This window comes from Hetaerina americana, unplaced genomic scaffold (genome assembly GCF_022747635.1).
Source record: "Hetaerina americana unplaced genomic scaffold, ioHetAmer1.1.p SCAF_4, whole genome shotgun sequence".
In the NCBI taxonomy this organism is placed as follows: domain Eukaryota; kingdom Metazoa; phylum Arthropoda; class Insecta; order Odonata; family Calopterygidae; genus Hetaerina; species Hetaerina americana.
In genome coordinates this window covers 32,051,334-32,075,354 of record NW_027286985.1, presented here as the reverse complement: position 1 = coordinate 32,075,354, position 24,021 = coordinate 32,051,334, and the positions used below count along the sequence as shown (strand labels likewise).

At 37.0% G+C, this 24,021-nt stretch overlaps 1 protein-coding gene across 1 annotated transcript in view; it reads right to left on the bottom strand.

Annotated features, from left to right (window-relative positions):
- Sh (Potassium voltage-gated channel protein Shaker) overlaps nucleotides 1–24,021 on the bottom strand; it is a 503,402-nt gene that overhangs the window by 59,970 nt on the left and 419,411 nt on the right. Inside the window, exon 2 of the mRNA XM_071590049.1 lies at nucleotides 18,165–18,288. Coding sequence (XP_071446150.1) covers nucleotides 18,165–18,288 — 124 coding nt within the window. The remainder of the gene's footprint in view (nucleotides 1–18,164; nucleotides 18,289–24,021) is intronic.

The window sequence follows — 24,021 nt, the reverse complement described above, 5'->3', positions numbered from 1 at the left end:
CTCAGTTGACGAATTCGTGAGGAACGATCGGCGCGTCACAATTGATGACATCTGTGAGCATTTTCCCAATGTTTCTCGAACAATTGTTCATGAAATTGTTAAACACCATCTGCATTATGCAAAAATTTGTGCAAGATGGGTCCCTCGCGTATCTCAATGAGCTGGCGGCGAAGGACTATGCAGCAGGAATACAGAAACTTGTCACACGTTATGACAAATGCCTTAATTTGCTTGGAGATTATGTTGAGAAGTAGTTTAAAGTATCCTCTTTCAAATAAAATTTTTTATGTTTGTTAATATTTACTTTTGTCTTTTTATTTCACGAACGGGTACTACTTTCCGGATGACCCTCGTACTACTTTACTAATCGTACGGAGGCTAATAAAATCACAGCTTAGGAGTTAAAAAAAGCATAAGCATAATAATTTGTTGCAATATTAATGCAATAATGAAATTAATTATAATGATAAACCGGTCATTAATGCTACTAATTCATAATAATTTTTAAAATTCAGAGTTTCAAAAAATTCAATGCGAATGGATTTTTCAGCTGTAAAATTTAAACGCAACATTACGATGGTGTCAGTTGATTGAGAGAATGAGTTACGTAAATGGAAATATAGATGTGACATCATAGAGCATAAGCAATGATTTGATGCTTTCTATAGTAAGGATTACTCACAGGTTAACCATTATTCAAATATTAGAGGTCCAATTTCAATTCCATCAAATAACCCTGAATGAACCAATTACTTAATCTGGGAAACTTTTAGTTTTGTTGACAATGATAAACTTTATAAATTATGCAAACTCTTATTGATGGAAATATGATGCTGAAATACATCAAAATAACTGGAAATCCTGGAATAGTTTAGAAATCTAATTACATATTTTATATATTATGGATAAAAAAGTGTTTTAGCGATAGGATACGACTTAGGATCACTAATTACGTCGCGGACACTTTCAATACATAAGAAAAAATGAATTTAATAATATTTGATGCAGGGTTTATCTGTCTCCACTCAGTAGTAGTTGTAGTTTTTAGGGGAGGCGACCGACAGCTAAGCTCAGCTAAGTCATTTGCGCCATAGGGGATGGACAGAAAAGGGTGAGGGGAGGAGAGAAACCCGGCGTCGGCATTAGCCTGCTCTTTACGAAAGGCGCCAAGGAGTCCGCAGCTTAACGTCCCATCCGACGGACGGCGTACTTACTCAAAGTGCCCTCCATAAAGCACCTCAAGTAGGGATCGATATACCACTGAAAAATATTCAACACCGCCGGGATTTGAACACGCGCTCTCAGGGTGGGAAGCCAGTACGTTAGCCCCCGCACCATCTCGATCCCCTCTCCACTCAGTATAACATTATTCAAACATGCTTATTCCGTCTTTTCAGTTCAATCAACTTTGAGGCCTACTCTGGCATTGGATTATTGTTCATTTCCGAGTCATGAGTGTAAGACATGAGCTGGTTTTTTTTACTCTACCGCCTGACGTATGTCGCACATTACTCGTAAAAATTAATTCTGGCAGCTTGGGACAAGACTCAACTTACATTTCGGAGGAAATATTTGACCTAGCGGTATTCGAGTTTAGCGCTGAACTCCTTTACTACCAGACTAAAGAGCAAACTGCCTATAAGTCGGCTTCATGCGTGTATTCATTCAGCGTTCGAGTTTCATGAACTCCGCATTGGCCAAGCTCACTTCTATCTTCCGTTTAGGTTCATGCGAGGTACTTAATTAAGCTATGATCGATCTCATGCAATACGAGAGGCCATGAGTCCCAGAGGCCAAGAGTCTCAGAGGCCATCATGAAAATCAGAGTTCTGGCGGTCGACTTCAGTTGACTTTAACGTAATACCATTCATTTCGAAAATTCGTTTATGCCTATTAAAAATCCACATAGTATCTCACAGAATGCATAATCGCAGAATGTTTACTATAATTCTCATAAATAACAGAACACTTCCTTAGTTAGACCAAAAATAAAATTGCTTGGATTTCGACGGTGTAAGTATTTCAATTAATAGATGATGAAAATTAGATTAGCAGCTGATTGAAATGTGATAACATTTTGAAACTCACGCGATGGTGACGTCATTTATCAGACACAAGTTATAATTTATTCGGAATCCATACATTTCTGGGAAGAATCAAAACTGCAGTAATTGGATAAAATAATCGTAAAGGGAGACAATCACCTAAATTTGTGCCTTAACTAACTTCCCCTATCTCATTGCTGTCCTTTCCGTTATATTCTGTACTTTACTTCCAGCTTTATAAAATTACCGATGAGTTTGAAAGAAAAAACAAGATACGGCAGTATATGAAAGAAAAATACGAAATAGCTCTTGATAAAAGCATGGAAATAAGCATATCGGAAAATTATTTGGGGTTTATTTCGCTATACTAATAATGTTTAATACAAAGAATTTAACTTTTTGTATGAACTTCTGATAATGAACATAATTTTTGAGTTTACAAAGCTGGAGTATGAGTTTAGAAAATGAGAGAGTAATAATTTAGCCGTGCTCCATCCTTTTAGCCAACAAAACATTCTTCTTCATATAGTAGCGGTCTGGGACGCACTTTAATGTTTTCATGATATTTATTTTAAAAAATTTGGAAATAAAGTTACGCATTTTACATTGTGGTTTTAAAATTGTATATCTTTATTCATTCAACTTTTAAATTTGTGCGTTTGTTGAACTAGTTCAAAAGCTACACTCAGAAATTGTTTCTTAAGTACATTAATAATTTTCTTGAAACCGTTAATAAATAAACAATAAAATCGATTTTTCTTACGATAAATAAACCAAACTATAGTACTTTTTACGTTCTACAACTTCTAATCCGATTCACATGGTGACTACCTACACATACTTAGATGGTTCGATATTTTACAAGATTGATTGATGTGGAAGGATATATATCAAATCCACTGACATGTATTTGCTAAGTTCATGTGGATTACCTGAAATAATCATTTATTTTCATTTATGATTAGTTATGAAAATGTATAAATGTCCATTAATACGGGAAAATAATGTTTAATTCATAGGTATAAAGAGTTTAATGGAAACAGGGAAAAGAGCGGCTAATGGGCAAGCAATTACCAATTAATACTCAAAATAATATTTGAGCTTACATAATAACTCAAAGAAGATCATAACCACGGAAAACAAACCCATTGCATTAGAATAATTAGTCAATTGGTTAGGGCGTGAAGTGAATAATGAAGGCTACGGATTTTAAATACGTGTTACTATGCATGTAAAAGAATTACACTCATAAGAAAAGCTTATAAATATTACCACCAGTTTAGAGAAGAACCTGTGATTTAAATAAGATTATTAAATCTTTCTGCGTGATGGAATATATTCTGAGTAATTCAGATATTAATTGAAGAAGCTTTGAGAGCAAAATGAATGATGTTTTCTAAGACTTTCATGACATCTATATTCGAATTTGTTTTGATGGAATTTGCAATTATAACATTTTCCAACGAAAAGTATTCATGTAATTAGCTTAGGATGAAATAATATTCATAAAATATATAATTTTACATAAAACATACAAAAAAGAAAAAGAAACACTATGGATAAATGAGTTTATCCCATATGAAAGATTACAAGATATTTGTAGAACTAACTTAATGCCATTTCTATTTTGCTAAGAGTGCAGGAAAATAATTCCGCATGAAGCGTTCAATTGATTTCACACTTTTTTTCAACAGTACATCTCATTACAGAATTAATGCCAAGACTTTGAAAATAGTCAACAAGTTAAATGGGGATAATAGTTTAAAAGAAAAACATGAGAAAGAAATCATGGTTTTTACCTCCAACTAAATGCTAAAGAACAATCTTCGCTGTAACAATTTATTTCCAACACTGTTAAAATGAAATAGAAAAGAAAGACAGAATCGAAATGTATGGATGCGCGAGAGCTAACATTCGTATGAAATGAGAACTGAAACTCCTAGAAACCTTCCAAACGGCAGAAGCACTCCAGTCTCCAGCCACATTTGCAGCAGTCCAGCTCATACTCTCTCCCGATGGTGAATCCTTTGGCTTAAAACTTTCTGCTCAGTGATTCAATGTGCTTCAATGTATAGGGTGAATCAAAAGCATGTTTATACTTTTACGTTAGCCTAAAATACGGAGAAGGTACGAGGAACTCACCTACTATACACAATCACCTTTTAAAATCAAACCGTTTTCCTCGTGTATTAGTTTATTTGCTATCCATATCCACGAGAAAAGATTGATAAAGCATAAAACCATATTCGTAAGAAAATTCTGAAATTTAAAAAAAACGAATGATTTTTTTAGTTTAAGTTCATATGAGCAAAAACATTTTTCCCAAAAATAGAATAATTAGTAAAACAGAAGTAGCATGGGCGTCAAGGATCCGAATTGTGGACCACACGGATCCCATTTATTTACGCTCTTTATAGAACACGACCAAATGAGAAATATTTCGAGGCTTCTTATTGGCAATTACGTGTAACGAAAAGCATTTCTTATCCATTTGACAGCCTTCACAATAACCGTGCCACGAGCAGTAATCCCTGCAAGAGATTTTGACGCTCTATAGGCTAGATTTGGCGCATGATTGCCAGCAAAGTAAAAGCTTAATAATACTGCAGGCCTACGGTCAATTATTAGAACCTTAAAACTATTATAAGCAAGGTGATATCCCTTCCGAATGTATGTACAACCTAGTGGTACATACAATGTACAAAACACCAAGATACTTGAAACAAACTTGGTAGGAACGATCAGCTTTTCATAAAGCGTAAATCGAATGAAACAACAACCCATTATGTACGATGGCTATGATGTTTTTGCATAGACTAGTGGGTGATGGATGCCAGGAAATAGTAGTTGAGATAATTATGAAGACGTTGGTACGTACAATCCGACGCGGCAGAATGGAAGGATCAGAGCCTGAAATATCTTCAAAGGATTCTGAAAAGCTTTAGTGAGGTAACAAAGAGAAAAAGTGGAGAACGGATGAGCCTTAAATGAAAGTGATTTTGTTTGAAAGGAATATGATAAATTATTCCACGGTGTGTGTAAATGGGGACATAGACGAACGAGTGAATTATTGGCACATATTTTTCAAATAATTATCTTTGTGAAATACGGTAGGCTAGCTAAAGAGTTTGAAACGGGTACAGATATCAGCATGAAGACCATTAGGCGGTATATTTGCCCAAAGAAGCTATGATGACAGCAATTAAAAGTGTACTTATCGCCTCCATTAGAATATGGAACCGAAATTTGGGCATAGTAGAATAAACTTAATCGTTTACTAAATTCTGTGGATATGAGGTAATTTAAGAGTGTTTTGGCCAAAAATGAGAAACTTAGGGGGTGGGTTGAATGGGTTACTAAAGAATAGGAATTGGAAGCACTGATAATGGGCATATGTGAAAAAGAGTGACATACTGGTTTGGTAATACCAAGAGAATGGGTTAAAGGTCAGACATCTGAGAAGAGAGTTAGTGAGTTGAGAGAAAGGGGTAGATTAATAATATGATGGATTATTCACCCATGACCTAATTATTGGTGCGATCTTTATTTTTTTAATCGGTGATATTAGAAAAATAGCAGTGACTCCTGTAACAATTCACTTGGATCTCATCTTGAATTTTAGGTCCTAAATGAATTTACTCTCTGTTTTGCCGCTCTTTACCGGTTATTACCGCTGGTTTGACCTCAAAGTGCGGAAGATTAGTTACAGTATGCTGTGTCAAGTCGATTTAATAAGAATGGTAAAACGATTTTCTAAGTGAAACAATTCTAAACGCTTTCCCGTGAAGAGGAGGTTACGATTTAAAAATTTAAAACATTAGTATTTAAAAAGTTAGGAATAATTCGCTTAATGCTCTAAAACTAATAATGTATAGGCTTCAAACTGTAATTATGTTACCATTAGGTTGCATCTATAAACACCAATCAATGGGCATAAAGTTAACACAGCATGCATAACTTTTTTATTTCTAATATGCCATTTGGCTGGAGAAACAGATACATGAATGAGAGTAATGTAGTTAATGTAAAAAATATGAATAATTAAATTAAAGAAGTTACAATTAATAGATAACAGTGGAAAAAGAACTATTTTAGATAAGAAAGGGATTTAAGTGTTTTTTTTGGATTAATAATATTTTTTTTGTCGTTGAGTTGGGAAAATTGAAAGAAGTTTAAGGTGTAAGGTCAAATATTGTTAATTGTCAGGGAAGCTAAGGAAACGATAGCAGTAGATAAACCAGTTAACCGGAGTCATAAATGACTTTCTACGACTTAATTTGGAAATTACTGACAGTTCAAGTGAGAGGATGGTACTACTACTGTTTTAATTTATCATGATGCCACAATTCAAGTCTACCTTTGATCTCAAAATTTCTGGATTGCCCAATTGCGTTGTTTAGTAACTCTTCATTACATTTATTTGTGATTACTGAAATGATAAAGGTGCTCGGTTAAACCGTTTGAAGAAAAGACATTCTTGCTCATCTTGGAATAAAGGACACCAACTAATTTTATCTTGGTCTCATTCTAACCATTAAACTGACAAGTATAAATATTTTTCAGTGAAAATCAGTCTTGTGTGAAAAGTTTTAAAATGCATTCGAAAGTGTCGGTTCATCTTCCAAAGCAGTATGAAAATAGCTCTCTCAACGGTACCCCCAGCTTCCCAATTTTCTCCTTTACCGAGAAATCAGTTCAGATGTTCATTTCCAGCTCTAAAATCTTATAATACTAAAAAGCTAAAGTGCTCCTAATATCTTAATTTTCTTCGGAATGATTCCTTTAAAATAGGAGTGTGAAAATTTGAAACTACTATTGAACCGACTGCCAAGTGTTGCTAATGCTTGTATAATCTCGACATTAGATGGTCCAGGTCCTCAAGCTCAACTCAATCCTCGTTTCGTCATGTTACTCGAAAATAGGGAACATCTCGTTCAATTCGATAAAAAGGTCAGATTAGGTAGGCTCCGTTTCCCATTTCCTGCAATTTGGTGGGGGAATGAGAAATCACTCCTCTATTACCCACAGTCACTAGATGCTCTAATTTCGCATTTTATCTAAGAGCAAAAAGACTTTTCTTCAGAAACCTTGCCTCTCATTTATCACCACTTTATTTGTGCTAACTCCCATTTTCCCAAACGACTTGCGTTAATGTGCTCCCAAAGGATCTCCGGCGGCACAAGCCGTGAACTCCCGCAGAAGTGAAATACTTTTGCCCCTCCTCCGCACTTAAGTCTCTCGAATTTTCTTGAAGTCCATTAACTCTTCTCTTCTGGCAATTCAACCCTTCCGGCTCTCTCTCTCTGGCTCCATTCTCCAAACCCTCTTCTCCTTACTCCCCTCGACGAAGAAAGGGCAAGGCGGATTCCGATGGTATCTGATTGGCCTCATGGAAGGAGTCCTTAAAACTTTGACAAATAAAGTTCACCGCAGAACTGAATTATGTTCTTAACTTTTGTTCATCGTCATTCCAAATTACGTAGCTCACAAAGTAACGACGCCGGAGAAAATGTACGGAACCTCATGTGCGTACGAAGACAAAGGGAAAACAATGAATTAATCTTATGATTGATTTTTTTCAAAGGTTGGTATGCCTTCTGGATAGCTTTTTTCGGGAATTCAGGTCGCATAACGAGAGAATTATATTAATAGATATGAACACATTATAAAATTTACTAAAATAGAACCAATAACCCTTAGAATTCTGTTGCTTCTTTATCTTAATACCTATTGTAGTAATTTATTGTTTTCATTAATATTTAGGTTAAAGACCTTAACTTTATACCATGAAATCTAGAAATTTGCAAATAATAAAGGCATTGAATATTTATGTGGGTAATACAAAAACAAATAAATACAAAGCTACCATTTGTGCTGATGCTAATTAACTTAAAACTGCCATTTGTGAAATTAATACAGGAAAAATAATTTTATTGCACGTTTTCCATAAACAGATTGCTTCAATTTCATTCAATTTGTCGAACGAATGAAATCAAATCTGCTTGGCTTTTGTGGTACAGTGGTAATGAGATGAAATATTTATTTTAGAACCGTCCTTTTGTGATATATTTATGTACACGCACGATTACATATTTAATAGGGAAATTGGACGTTGAAAATATAGAACCTCACATTTACCTAAAACAATTTGTATGGCGAAGAAATTTACTATTCCTTTGAACGTCTTAACTGCTGATATCCTTTTCGATCAATGATGATCCTATCTGTTTTCTCCTGTCCATCAGATTAATTTTTGTTAGACTCATGCGAGACTGTGTCAGCCTAATCGTCATCAATCTAGGGGCAGCATTTATCATGAAATACACTCTAATCCTAATGATGAATATTAGGAGAAATAATAAGCAAATAGGTATAGAAAGTAAAGACAAAAATAGAGGTGAAATTCGGGGTCCGACATTAATCGAGACTTGCCGAGTTGCTTCAAGCATTTCATGCTGATGTGGCGTATAAATTAAATCACGGACAGTGGTGAAAATTCCATCTTTAAATGTGCATACGCGAATTAGTGAACGGAAATTATATGGAAATATTCTGTAACCGCAGCACATCCAACTCATGGCCACCTTTGCAATGATAGAAAAACAGCACCCAAGTAATGCAAATGGAACGAATGGAAGATGAGAAGCGATTGGTGCTTGACACGCGGAATGATAAAGATTAAGCGCACAGATAGAAAGTAATTAATTAGTTACTCTGAAAAGAATGTGATGAGAAAAGTAAATAAAGGAGGATCGGGGAAACATGAGTCTGGACTGGGACTGGAAATTAACTAGACAAGAACAGAAAATGATTAGATATTATTTTACCTTCAAATACTTTGAAAATTCATGCATACCTGCGATGTTTTTAAAAGTAATTTCGACTTTTGTTTGAGAAAAATGATTGATTTTTGCAAAACTGTTTGCACTGTAGTCCGTTTAGTATAACCTGTACTGCGTTTTTGCCTACTGACCCAATGTGGGCTCGAATCAATCCCTCGGTTTTATCATTAAACTAGCACGAGCCGTGATTCTCCAATAGGTTAAAGCCTTGCATGTACCTTTTGTGGCTCTATCGACTCCAATCCTTGGCTCTTCAATAATCGCCGTGAATCATGGAAGAAAAGCAGGAAAATTCTCAAGGGCAAGCTACGCAAAAATAAGCTAAGAAAGACACTCATAATTGGAGAATAGAATAAATGAATGGTTTTTCTGAGGAGAGGATGACTAAGCTACTTGAAAACATTCTTAAGATATCTAATCAAAAGTGGTGGTGATTTAATAAATTTACTCTTTTGAAATTTGTGACAAGATGACGAGAGGAAATGGGAAATGCCTTTCACAATACCAAATGAGTGGAAGCCGATGGCTGGCTCTTCCCCAGGCACGTTTGCAGCCAAATAGATTCTGAAATCAAGCTTAACTCACTCTTAAATGAGTCAAAATGAAACTAAGCGAAAGCTAACTTCCAAATTAGGATTGAAGAGCATATTTCTTCCTCCCATTACAGACTCAACTATGCATTGTGAGATTCATTGTAAATTTCAATGAAATCACAGACTGTAGGACTGTATTCCAATACTGAAAAATTATATTTTGAAAGTATAAAATAGCATACACTTATTATAAACAGGAATATGAGTTAAAATGCTCTTATTTAATGGGATCTCAAGAAAACTGCATTGTTTTCGATCATCCATCATCTGATAATCCCTATTCTGAGCTCTTCCGTTTGCGGGTGGTTTCCTCAGTCGTTTGGTGACAATACTTGAACAAATCTGGGACTTAGTAGCAACTAATCGTCCGATACCTTTATTGGCGAGAGGAATACACAACCACCCACCCTATGCCTGTTATTTGCAGTGTATATTGGCATCAAGTGCATCGATCATCTTATGCAAGTCACGGGTTAGTTCCCAATCGCGTTTTGATTGGCATTCGAGAAATTTAAAACGATCCACGGTGCACAGCGACCGATGTCAGACTCCGAAAACCTGTGGATTGCTACCATGGAACTAAAAAACCCCGAAAGATGGGGCGACGGATATGACGGGGAAGAATGAATCGTGCATGTCGCCGGAATGGCAATGCCGATCCCCGTCACCAACCTCCCTCCGCCCCCTTGACAACTGCCGACCTCCGCTCAAATCCCTCAGTTCCCTCCGCCACTTCCTTCCTTCCGGATCGAACTCCCACCATATCGACGGGGAGAGACGCCTTCTCTTCTCCACTTGCGCCGACGACCACCCACAACCCACCCTTCTTCCTCCACCATCATATACACCCCTTTGGCAGATCGTCCACCTTCCCCTCCCTCCCATAAGCGCGCGCATAATCCCTTTCCGTTTAATTTTTTTCCACAATGAGATCCTCCTCTCTCTCTCTCCTCTCTATCCGTTTATATTTTTTTATCTCCTCTTCCATCTACCTCCTCTCCCAACGGAGTCATCTTCCTCCCTCCCCATACCCCGTTCCCTTTGTGAAAACCTCGCCGCATATCTCTTCCCTCCCTTCCTCTCGTCCACCCCCACCTCATCAATCTCCTCTCACCCTCGCCCCATCTCCGGGGTGAACAAAACACTCTGCCCCCGCCCACCACTCAAAGTTTAGTTCCCCCCCTCCTCCCTCCCTCCCCCCACTTCCGCGATTTCAGTCATTTTCGCCCATCCCAAAGAACCGCTCGCTCTTCTTCCTCGCGGGTCGATTCTCCCCACTCCCGCCGCCGTCGTTCCTTCTTAGATATATCCGTCCTTGATTTCATATAGCACGTCTTTTTTTTAAACGCTCATGCATACAAGTATGGCTAGTGGCAGTGGGAAGAGAAGGAGACGATACGTGTGTGTGCATGAACTATATATATATATATAAATATATATATATATATATATATATATATATATATATATATATATATATATACACACATATACACACGTATCTGAGCTTATGTGTGGCGGCTTCTTCGACATCTTCCTCCCCATAAAATCCTTTCCCCACTCTCCATCCCCTCCTCCCCAGCCCAGGATCTCCAAGCCCTTAACATCTCCCATTCAACCCCGGATGGTGGTTAGATAGAGAGGAAGGGGGGCGAAGGAAGTCTGGGATTTGGGGAATATCCGCTCCCGCCTAACCCCTTTCTCTCCCCCCTCCTCCTCCCTTCTTGGTGCTCGATCCACTCTTCGATCATGTTCCGTGCCACCCGACCACACACACACACACGCGAGGGATGGAGACAGACGCTAGTGTGGCCCCCTTCGCGTTGTTTATTTATCACTTCACCTGGCCATCGACATTCTAATTTTATGGATCCGGAGAGCATATAAAGGGCAATCGCTCGCTCACCCGCTCCCCCTCTTCACTTCTCCCTCTCTCTCTCTCCCTCCCTTTCTCTCCTCACGGGTACTTGGCGCTTGCTGACGCCAAGATGCAACGGAGATAATCTCGCTGAAAATTAATAAAAACAGGACCGTTCGTGGTTTTATTGAGCTGCCGACTGACACTAGAAAATTTGTCGGGGAGGAGATTACACGCCTAGCCGATGATGCCCAGCAGATGACGCTCCGCTTCGCTGTGTCTCATGCCGGTTAACTATTGAAAATTTCGTCAACGTTTTCCTTGCGACGTTCCATATATAGGTGCCTCGTGACCACTTTGCAATTCCGTCGAACGAATACTTCCTAAAGTTAGCCCATAACGCCTCTTTTTTCTTTTTACATTCGACTTCGAAGAAATGATTTTGAAAAACCATGTCCATGCGCCTGTTTGTACGCATTTGGATAGGTGAAATGGCATGTTATTTCCTGCTGAAAATAGAAGATTTTCAGTAATCCCGGCTTCATTATTACATTAGAACTCGTTTAGCTACAACTATGGAGACATTTCAATATTTTTTTAACTCCATACATTAAAAAAATTAAGGTACTCGTCTTTGGATCGATTTAAAAAAAAGACGTAAGCTGCTGGTTTTCTGAATTACGCAATGAATTTGTGTTTTAAGGAAACGAATTGCAAATGATCCATTGCAGGAGACGGTAATTGATGGGCGAGAACTTAATTTGCAATCACTTGGAGATTGTGAACATTTTATAAAATATACCAGAATAACAGGGAATAAAGAGTAATCATAACCTTATACTCTTATTTCCCATATATATTACCCTTAAAGCCGGTAATGTATGGTAAAGCAAGATCAAATAAATTAGCTGAGTAAAGAAACTATGCACGCGAAAATATATGCATGTAGAATTAGGAACACATTTTTTGAGTGAAAATAGATTATGTTTTAATAGCAAATGAGAGAAATTGAAAAGTGACTGCCTCACCTTAGGCCTTTTTTCTAATCCTGGATGAATCAGATAATATTTTACTTATTGCTGATGACCCTAGCGTATCGTAATGGTTCTGGAGACAGTCATTACCGTTCTATTACCACTGGTATCGGCCAGTGAAAGGAGATTCAAGCCATGGTTTCGAGGGAGCCCATGTAACACAGCTGTGACCCTAATTCGATCGCCATTCGATTGACTCCGCCCCGCTAAGAAGTCGGCGAGCTTTTGCTTTTAGCCAACCTCCTTTGCCGCAACGCCAATTTTAGCCGCATTAAAAAACTCAAATCATCCTCCCGCAACCATTCAACACCCACCCACCACCGTTCCTTCCTTCTTTCTCTCCCCGCCTTTATACCCCGTGGCCAATTTTACCGCGTTCCCCAGATAGGAGGGGGAGAGGGCGAGAGAGAGAGAGAGAGAGAGAGAGATACAGAGAGATAGAAATGCAGAGAGTGAAGACGGTGACAGACAAAGAAGGGAGGAAAACAAAGTAAAGACGAAGTACGCGGAGGGAGGGGGGTTGATGAGGAAATGACCGGAAGGGAATTGGCTAGAGGACATTAGAGATCAGCGAGGAATATGGCTAAGTGCAGAATAAGAACCGGGGAAAACAGGAGCTAGGGGCCCCCTCCAATATGTCATTTAAGTTCCTTTCCTAATTACTTTCATGTCGCTAATTTCATGCGAAAAATGTATAGATGTTATCTCTAGATTTAGTTTTAACTTAACTTTTATTTAGTCTTAGATAATGTTATACAAAGTGGATTAATTTAATCGGAGAAATTCCAAGGAATAATATAAAAAATGGGTTGGGTCAATACCAAACTAAAATTAACCCCTAATTAAATAGATCATTTGTATTAAATAAACCGTTATTTCAATGCATGACTATGTACCTAGATTTTATAGTTAATTTTGTCGTCCTTCAACACGTTAGTTTTGAAATGTCTTCATTTTCTGCCATTTAACAGTTTAATAAATGGGATGCTTTATTTTTATGGCAACGTTGTTGTGTTTATGATAATTATCCTGCTTATAATTAATAGTTTTAAAGCTAACATATGCCCTTATGGTTTAGTTTCAGGTAATACCAAAAAGGATTTCATTATTTTTTCATTGGCAGAGATCTTTTTCAGAGTTTATGTAAAGTATGCGCTAAGCTCTGCCCTCCACCTTCCATGGCTCCGCCATTTATGTATCTTACCCTAGGCCATTAAACTATTTTACTAATGAAAAATTACACTTTTTTATCAAATTGCCCAGACAATACTTTGGAAGTTAGAAGGGTCGCACAAATTGATGATATTAAAACATGTTAATCGAGATATTTGAAAGAATGAAGACAACTTAGAATATCATGGTGTGAACGGAATGATTTTCTTCATTTAATTAAAAGCAGAAATTATTACTTGAAAAAATAGGAGTCATTAAAATTATTGAACGCAAAAACACGAGAAGCACTAATTATTTACAAAAAACCTTTCACGTAAAATAAAACGGCCGTTGTGAGGAAAAAGAGAAGAGAATGCAGACAAGCTGGTAGTATCGTATAATTCCGCCCAGATCTCATCCCTTTTTGATTGAAATTTAATGGAAGGTTATTATTGCGAGTAGGTAGCAAAAGAATGAATAGAATTAGAAATATTTAGAATCTATCGATATTTTTATCGTAATAAATGGGCTCTGCATGATCCCTATGTTGCTTGACGAGTTCGTGAGCGATTCTGCCGATGCCCTCGGACAGTGCTAGCTTTAGGTGTCAGTATTTTATCTTCCAAAGTAAAGTATAATACAATGTAATATTTAAATTATAATGTTAATAAGCTACAGAAGTGTCGTATTTGACAGGTTTAGCTTAGAAGGACATAAAGGAATACAAAGAGAAGACTTAATTCCTTTTTTGCATTTGTACTAATTTTTGTTAACATATTTCTGATTTAAAAACGTGATTTGATCTTTAAACTGTTAGTTAATTGATTCTGAATTGTTGAATTTCGAAAAGAACTTCATCATAAAATATATGGATACATTTTGAAATAAATGAATTATTGCCAAGAAATACATAGCAGTTTAGTTTTTAGCGGACAATACGAGGAAGAAGCTGAAGACTCATGTGGCGTATTTACAGTTTGAGCTAAAAGGCGTCTGATAGATAAGGCATGGAAAATATTTGACAATATTGGCTTGAATATTATGCCATGCCAAGTGCTTGGCAGTAATTATACAGCTGAAAATTTGGGCGATATGTTTGTCTTTTGTGAATTTTATTATATTTGGTGGTAACTACCAAACTTCTGGAGATAGACGTACCTAATTTGAAAAAAATTGCTTACATTTATTTTATAAATCAATTGTTATAGGCCAGATTTTTACTTTTTTAACCGAAATGTAAAGAACGGATTTAATAAAGGAGATTGAAAGATAATCTTAACTATACAATTGACGAAGAAAGCCACGGGGAACCTAAGCTGTGCATCTGAAAGGCAGAGTAAAGAGAGTGAAATGCGAAACGGAAGTCATTACAGCAAAAATCAAAGATGAATTTACCATAAATTCTGGAAGTTGCGGAAATATATGCAAAACTTTAGAAGTGGGTAGAAAAATTCATTAGAATGGGCAAGTCTTCACTGTAATATGCAATTTAATGACAGAAAATTATTCTTAACTCTTGCATACAACAAGTTAGTTCAAAATTCAGTCAAGCTGCTATTTAGAATAATAAGAATTTTTCACATATTTATTTAAAGTAGCAAATATATTGGCATTATTTCAAGGACGTAAGCGTTACTGAAGAATCTAATGATTTAAAGGCTCTCGTTCTGTTGTCTACGGCACAGGATTCTAAGGGCTCAGAGCAGGAATGGAGGTAGTTGCCCCGGCTGGCGTCTGAGAGCGCGGTTAAAATACAAGTGACACATTGATCTCAGATATTAGACTCTTCTCCTAAGGATATAAAAGTTGAGGAATGTAGAGTTTTGGACCAGCCTCAGGGAAGACATCGGCCCGCTCTTCCGTCAGCAAAGCGGGCCCATAAGATTGGCCCGCATCCAACGACTGCGGAAGGTCTTCGGGGGAGAAGAGACAAATTTAAAGCGTTTTCAGCTGGGAAATTTTGAACTCCAGATGTATTTCCACGAATAGTGCAAAAAAATATTATTACTCAAGGAGTGGTGAAGTGAGGAATTAAAAAAAAAGGGAATATTCGTGGAGCCAGGAAATGCTACATTACATCACGAGGGTGCTGGGTTAGAAGCTTTTCATTTCGCTCTGGAGTGGCGTCATTTTATAAGTCGAGGATATTTATTTCTACCCTAAGTAGATGGTTTTTTGGTAAATTTAATCCACTATCCATTAAGAAAAGGTCGTTACGATTTGAAATCAGTTCGAAATTTCTTTAACAAGCGTTGCACATTCGGAACTCCTAACAGTCCGGTGAATCAAATTTTCCCTACGAATGAGTATTTCGTCTTTATCTGATTCATATTTAATATTTAAAATGTCGTCATCGTCAAGCTAAGCTAATCATTTTTTGCTGGGTAGAGATTTAAGGATTTATAGAGAAACAAAAGAATCAAGGCACATCGAACTTTAGAGAAAGAGTATAAAATAATAAGTAATATGAGTAAGCCACAGAAAGAACTTGAGTCGAGTTAAATAAAGCAGAACAGGAATCAAATAATTCATATTTTGTCATACACAAACACTTAAGTAAGAGAAACAAGAATATATACGGTGCGAAAATCCTGGTGCAGAGTAAGGGATACTTAGCGTTATTACTAATGTGCATAAGCAACAACAGTATGGAAAAGATTCAAGTCAAATTTAAGCCATTCTCACTCTAAATGATAACAGCTTCCGGATGGTAGTAATGTAAAGAATAATTTTTTAAAGTAATAAAAGATGGAGAGTAGAAGGTATGATATTGATAGGGGAAATGGAAATGCAAAAATTGTCGTAGACAACAAGGAACTGCGAAAAAAGGAGAAAAGAGAGCTGCATGGAAACGATCTTGGGAATGAAAACAGTCCGTGGTAATTTGAGGAAAATGACCCACTCCAAATTAGATTGTTTTTACTGTCTATTAACCCGCAGGACATGAGGCTAATTGGCCACTTATTAAATTTTTGAGGAATTTGTGAAAAGGAGGCAGAAATTAGGAAAAAAAACCGTAACTAAATGAACAACCAGCTAATCGTATACATACATGAATGTGAAATGCCAAAATGTTTTGATAAGAGTCACAATAATTTTATTATAATCCCGATTTGATTATTTTTATTTAGTCAACCAAGGTTTTCAGTTCATATTAAGAATTCACTGTACATTTTTTCTGTTGTAAAGTCAAGTATTTGAGGGGAATTAGATAATCTGAATGAAAACGGTATTAATTTCATGACAAGAACCGGGTGGCTGCAGTAAAACGTGATGCAGCTTCAAGTCAATAAGGGTTTGAAAACTAAAACCAATACGATAGCATTGCCACGGAAATGAAAAAATAAATTTACTTCTAATAACAAACAATTTTTTTCTTGTGCCAATTAGTTTTTTATGAAAATAATTGAAAGAATTTTTTTAAAGATTATTTACTGTTCAAAAATTATGAGCTCGAAGAGTTCTTCATACTTGACACGCAAATGAGTTTTATGATTGCACACACTGTCATAATGACAAGTTGAAGGAAAAAAATTCCATTACAAAAATTTCAAATCACAGTTAATAGAAAGCAGTACTTAATCCGTAGATACAAGCTCATATCACTTGAATTTATCTATATATTTTTAAATGCTCAGTAACAAAATACGATTGTGACGTAAAATAAATTATTAAAAAGTGTTTATAAAAAGCGTCAGAATTAACAGGGTGTTAATCGGAGCATATATCATTCCCGATTATCATGAATCAACCGTATTCTGAATTATTAAATATTATGAAGCGTTCAGTAAAGAAAATTTTTCATCTACGACCAAACATAAAAAGAGGGCTCTTTACGCTAAGGTGAAATTACGGAGCAGTAGTATGACTTTAAATTTTTTTTGTTGATGGGTCAGTTCCAAAAAAGAAGAAAATGCATGGAACCTTCATTCCCACTAACATTGGACAATATACTGTACTGGTAAAGGAATGAGATGCAATTACAACATCAATTTTATTATGCCTATAGATGCAATGCAGATTCAAATACGTGTAGATGAAATGCATAGAAAAATCAAGAATATAACTCCTTGTTTTCATCTTTTATTTTTATTAATGTCCGATCCATCCTCGGATACTATATTAATTTGCTCCATTGTCCATATACCTTTTATACAAAAAAGGGACATGATATGGAAGAGAAAAAAATATATTTGAATCCCTACATTTGTCGTCAATTGTTTTGTGTTGATTAATGTTAATATAATAAGGGTTTTCTCTATATTTTGGCTCTGAATTATTAACATAGTACATTGGTTCCTATAACAATTGGTAAAAGAGGGTTATTTAATTAAATTAGGCTCAAAAGTCCAATAATAGGACAAAAATCTTACATTCAGAAACTACACCTAGACAGGAATCGAACTCGCGATATCTGCAACAGCAGGTGAGGGAGTCGGTACACCACCAAAAAATCGACTTTATATGGTTTACTGGCGTATTGCGCCGGTATAGGACTTGGCACGAGTGAAGCGATTTTTATTCTTCAATATCGACATGCAGATATGGACTAGAAAACATGTCATGGAATGACTCAATTACTCAGGGGGTTAGCACTCTTCTTGGGTTTATACTCCACAACCGGTTATCATCGTACTTACGTTGATGACGACGCGTTCGCAGTAGTCGTGATCGTGCGGGATGGGCTCGAAGTGGGCCACACCAGAGTAGGGTGCATGGGCGGCCGGGCCCTCCTCGTCCTGGCTACTCAGCTTCGGCAGGGACCTGTTCCCCGGGAAAGGGTGGGAGGGAGAGAGAGAGAGAGAAAGAAGATACGCGTTAGGAGGCAAAAGTCAGAAACAAAGAAATGAAATCTTTTCCTTCGTAATTTACGGAACGAAAAGATTTTAACACTTTCATGTTGGAAGTTGAAAAGTACCTGTTTGGTCAAGGTAAGGTTTAGGCTATAAAATTGATGGCCCATCAATTTTTTCTTCGTCCCTTTTTATTTTTAAGTTTTCACTTTTCTTCGGACATAAGTTGAGCATCACTTTTGTCACAATCTACATAATGTGTTGATTCAAAATGATGTGTGATTTGATGTGTGAAATATGTCTTTACTGGAAAGTTTTTTAATATACTAAAACGACAGGGTTCAAAGTCCTTCATTTAATGGGCAAGGCAAATGGCAAACCGACGCTATCCATTTCATTCACGTTGACGTTTACCATTCTTCCCGATGTGGGTTATTTTGTGGCCATCCCGGAATGTATGCAATTAGAGATGTATATGTGTACGACAAGTTGCAAATATTGTTTCGACAGGGGCAAAGAACGTGCGAAGCCCACAGCATCTTAGCTATCAATATGGATTCGTAGGCATTAGGATGTGAATTCCTCTGAGTGAACTAGCATTGTATCCTGTACGAGTGACTTCACACTAAATAAAAACGGCCATTATAATAAATTCTGTAATCAACTCCCAAACTCATCTTCAATCGCACACTTATGACTGACTCCAAGGTCATTTCTTCGAATGTTTCTGCAAATTTGGGAATTTAGAAGAACCTATAAACTAAAAAAAGTAGCAATAAAATGTACAATACGCTAACGGGAGATGAGGAATACATCTTCATTAGTTTGTGGAGTTAAAATACAAAGTAATTAGAGATAATGGCCACAGAGCTCCAGATATTACAATCCTCTTTATGAACTATCACACGGTATAATCTTCTCAACGCACAAGTAAAAACTACAATGGTGATTATTGACCAATGATATTTTTATTTATACTAAAAAGATATTACGTCAACTTCTTGCATAACGATATTTAAAAAAACAATGACTATGTTTAGACAAAGGTGAAGATAGAATTTCGAATTTACAAAAACTGAAGTTATTTGTGGTATTAATCAATAAATGCTTTGTCTCTGCATATCCTAAACATCCTACTATCTGGTACAAATAATCATGGAAGATAATTAGGCTATAGTTTAGTATTATAAACAAATAAAAGTAGCCTACGATAATAAAGGAAAATAGGCCATCTGCTTGTTATCTCGACGCATATGATGAAATAATTAGAGCGTAACCAAATTGCATGATTTTTAACAATACCAGGGAAGCATTACAGGTAAGAACATTTGACTCAAACTTTTGAAAATTGATGGTTAATTCATCTGTAGTTGGAAAGCAAGCAATGGCTGACATGTTTTATGATTCAAGTTAGAATGAAATTAAAAAGAAGGATTAAATGATAATTAGATTCATTTTATAAATATATGTCATCATTTCACTTTCCATTTCATGGAAGTTACTCCTCTTATTGAATAAGTTGAATAAAAGTTGGAAAAAGTCTTCAAACGACCGAATGGATGCGATGACCTACATTTTATCTTTAAATGTCACGATTGAACCCACCAGGGTGGAAGTAATGGACTCCCAAGCCATGTCTTTTTTTTATTCAATGAATTCCACCTTCACGTTAAAATCTTGACGTTTCATTACGATTCAGTAATATCTGTTTATGTTAAAAGCAGAAAAAAAATATTAAACTTTGTAATAACGGGAAAATGTCTGAAGTTCTTTGATGACTTTTAGCTGAGAGTCCGCTCACGGATCATTCAGGGAACATATTGGAAATTTGCGTGGGTAGACGAGGTCTCAATAATAATTCTCCCTCCCTCTTTCTCCGTGAAAAGGTCAAAATGAAAAGGTTAAATGTTATTGGGAATGCTTCTCACATCACATTTCGATCAGAAGAACGGAAGAAAAATCAAGGCGTTCGTGTGGTCGTGCTCCTCTGAAATGCCATTTGTACAAATTCGCACTTAGAATTAAGGATTGAATGAAGTCACCGTGAAAGACTCCCCTAATACAAAGAAGAGGGGGAAATAAATTATTCTGCGCATGTCTTGAGCTGGCGAGTTTTAATTCATCTTATTGAAGACCTCCAAATTTATTTCGAGGATAACTGGACACGAGTCGAAGAAAAATAAAGCGCGTGACGTCAATCCATTCTGGCTTCAGGTTTTTGGTGCCAAAAAAAATCATCCCATTAAAACTCCGCGTTTTCATCATGACTTCGCTGTTCATTGAGAACTTATAGACTATTAATCACACCGCGTATCTGGTACCACGGGCATCTCCGTATTGTAAATGTAATGCGCCAGCTCATGAACTAATGAATGACGGAAGGAGTGTTAAAATAAATTTTTTTAAGCCCTTAAAATAATCCATAATACTAGCTCAGACACACGTATATGATAGATTGAATTCATACAAATATACATGTGAGGGTATATATGAATATCGGATTCTATAAAATCATCGATATTACGCTCAGGTGTTTCATTATATGTATTATAGAGGCAAATATAAAATATTTAAGGCACCAATATTTCTCCAACCGTACACAATTCCTGTGATTAATTCAACTGATATCACCAAAATAAAAATTACGGATGGAGAAATCTTAAGAAGTTGTTCATTTCAAAAGACATTGATAGATATTAGGGAGAACGTCGTCCTAAAAAGTCTTACTAATTTCTTTTCCACTTACTAATTCACTCTCAGAAGTAGAATTTAACTACACATGCACGAATGAAAAGTATCAAAACTGAAATAAAAAATGTTTACTGAGAATTGATTAAAGAAGTTGTAGCAAATTCCCCGTACCAATAGATATACGCCACTACCTATATTTGGAAAACCAATGGAAATGAAACTAATGGAAGAGGTTCTTGCGCAATAAATGAGAGAATTAAATTATAATTGACCAGTTGATGCGAGTGAGATCTCGTATGTGAGAAAGGTTTCACATTAAGAATGCTAAATTTGCATCAAAATGCTCACCGAAGAAGAAAATTAAGCATTCACCAAGGATTCTACTCTATAATCGTCATAGGTACGTTCGGTATAATCAAGTGAGTACGTTTGATGATTCAATTTCTCTCAATCTCCATATTGGCTCCACCTCTGCCTCTATGCAAAGATATCATTACATAAAATGGGGCTCATTCGAGTGGTACTCAAAGACCTTATCACTTCTATATTTTTTCTCCTGGGAGCACTGAGAGAATAACATGAGGAAATTTTTCTAAGCTTTTTTCTTGAGAACTAACTTAGTCACAACTTCACTTCTGGGCTTCAATTTTATTACCACTCTGGAAAAAGAAGTAAAGGTTTCAGCTGGAAATGGGTACAAAGTGAAAGGAAGTAAAACATACTATATTTTACGACCTAACTGGTCTGTGCGCTAAACGCATTAGTTAGGAGTGTACAGAGTTTTGATGGGGTAAAAATAAGTTCACAAAAATTTGATAGTTAAGAAGGGCTACCGAGAGCATGTTGTAAATTATATTACTATATTATAAGCTGCGTATGTTCATTCACGCCGAGTCCTGAGGAAGAGGTGACAAATAAATTCGGGAAAGGAATGCCATTGGCAAGAAGAACATGAGATCCATGACTCGTACCCATGTTTATGGGTACGAGTCAGACAGATATTGGTGGTATCATTTCGCAACCTTTTTCTCGCTAAGCTAACCAGTCGAAAAACTTCAATGAACCCACATAAATTCAATCTTGTGAAAAATCTATTCTATCCAATACGTATCTCTTTACTTCCCCGAGGTTCCCAATGATTTTGATTCAGATAATACTTTTAAATCACCGTAAGATATCTTCTGATGGATTCATACGCGTGCATTTAAACTTCTAATTATCCAATGCTACAGGTTGAGAGCGATAATGGATAGAAAGAGTGAATCAGACTGGAGTGAGAAGTAATTAAACTGCTGGTTCCACATGTTAATGGACGCTTACTTGGGGCATTTATTAATCTATTTTGAATTTCGGGTTTCAAAAGTATTCATGACTGCCAGAGATATTTTTGAACATGTCTTCGCCCGCAAATTTTGACAATATTTTTATGCTATCCCACTAAGAGAATGAAAGACTGGATGCTTTCAAAATGTGTGGAGAAAGTTAGAAAATCTAAGCTGGATCGAAATGAAAATTCATGACGAAATGTTATCTAGGAACGGGGATGAGAAGACATTTGCGGAGGGAATTTAAAGGCAGAAAAATCGAATGGAGGATGATAGAGAGTTTGTGCGATAGAGAAAGTTTTGAAAGGAGGACGAATATTTTGTAAGCGAGTAACCAGACGGAAAAAGGGAGAAATTTTCATAGCGTTGCACACGTATTTGAATACGTGAAGAGAGAGAACGTGTGTGTTCAATCTATGCAGAAGTGCTTCAGAGACCCACGACGACATGAAATAATTTCGACGGACCGCTCCCATTCATGATAATAAATTGTGATGTAATCTTTTCATTTAATCTCATATTTTCAAACAACTCTCATCCTAGATTTGAAATAACCATAAAAACCGTTTATTTGATCGTGAAAAAATTATCAAAGACTTGAATTTCAGAGAACGCTTTTTGCGAGGACCGTTACTTCAAAATCTCGAATGAATTCCCGGAAATGGTGACAAAAAAATGGACAAAAACTGAGAACGCAGATATTTTGCTCTCTTTGTTCCTCTTGCCACATTTGCCAACTTAATGAACCATGGAAACTCGTGGGAAAAACTATAGCGTGGAAATTTGAAAAAGAAACCAAATAAAAACCTATTCACCACTTCACTTGTGTCTTTCAAGTTAATTTTTGTAAATACATTTACGAACGACTTGGACGATATTCCTTCACCTCCCTTACTTCCTTTGACCAAAATTACAACGAATGCATGGGAAAGTTAGTGAAAAATCCATCGAAGCGTTCAAGGAACGATGAAATCGATCAACCCTATAGAGAACTCAACTGTAAACGATACCGGCGGGAGTGGAATTGGCAGCATCAAAACGGGCCGAAGAAGCGCGAAGTGTTACAGTGCAGTGTTGGCACGTTTGGGTTGAGGGAGGCGTGCAAGAAGGACGTCTGAATCCGCCTAACGAATGCATACATCCTGAGGCCTTTTATCCAGGGAGAGATGGGGAGAAGTGAGGAGGAAGAGGAAGTGGCTGGGTGTGTGGGAGGAGGGGAACGAGCTGAATGCGGAGATTGCCTCCGATTTGTGAGCGTCGGGGATTTGGCACGGGGAGGGGAGCGTTTGGGATGGGGCAGGACGGGAGAATGCGGAGGATGGTCTCGAGGAGAAAAACGCGGCGAGGAGGGGGCATCTCTCTCCCGCTCCCCCTCTCACCCTCCCTACTTCCTCCCCCCCTTCGAGAGGATTCTCAGCGCGGAAAAAAGGGTGAGGAGTGGTACACAAAGAAAGGGAGTGCCAGAAGGGGTCCGAAATAACGGCTTGGGAGGAATTCGGGGTGGGGGGATCGTAAAGAGGATTGAGGGGAGGGGGAGAGTGGTAATGGGGGGGAGGAGTGTAAGGCGCACGGGTGGAAGGCGGAAGTGGGGGAAAGGAGGAGAAAGGAACTAAGAAGCAAAGCGACAGTTTTTGTGGAAGGCTTTAGAGAGCTAAGGACGTTCAAGTCATTGGTTATCGATATTAAAA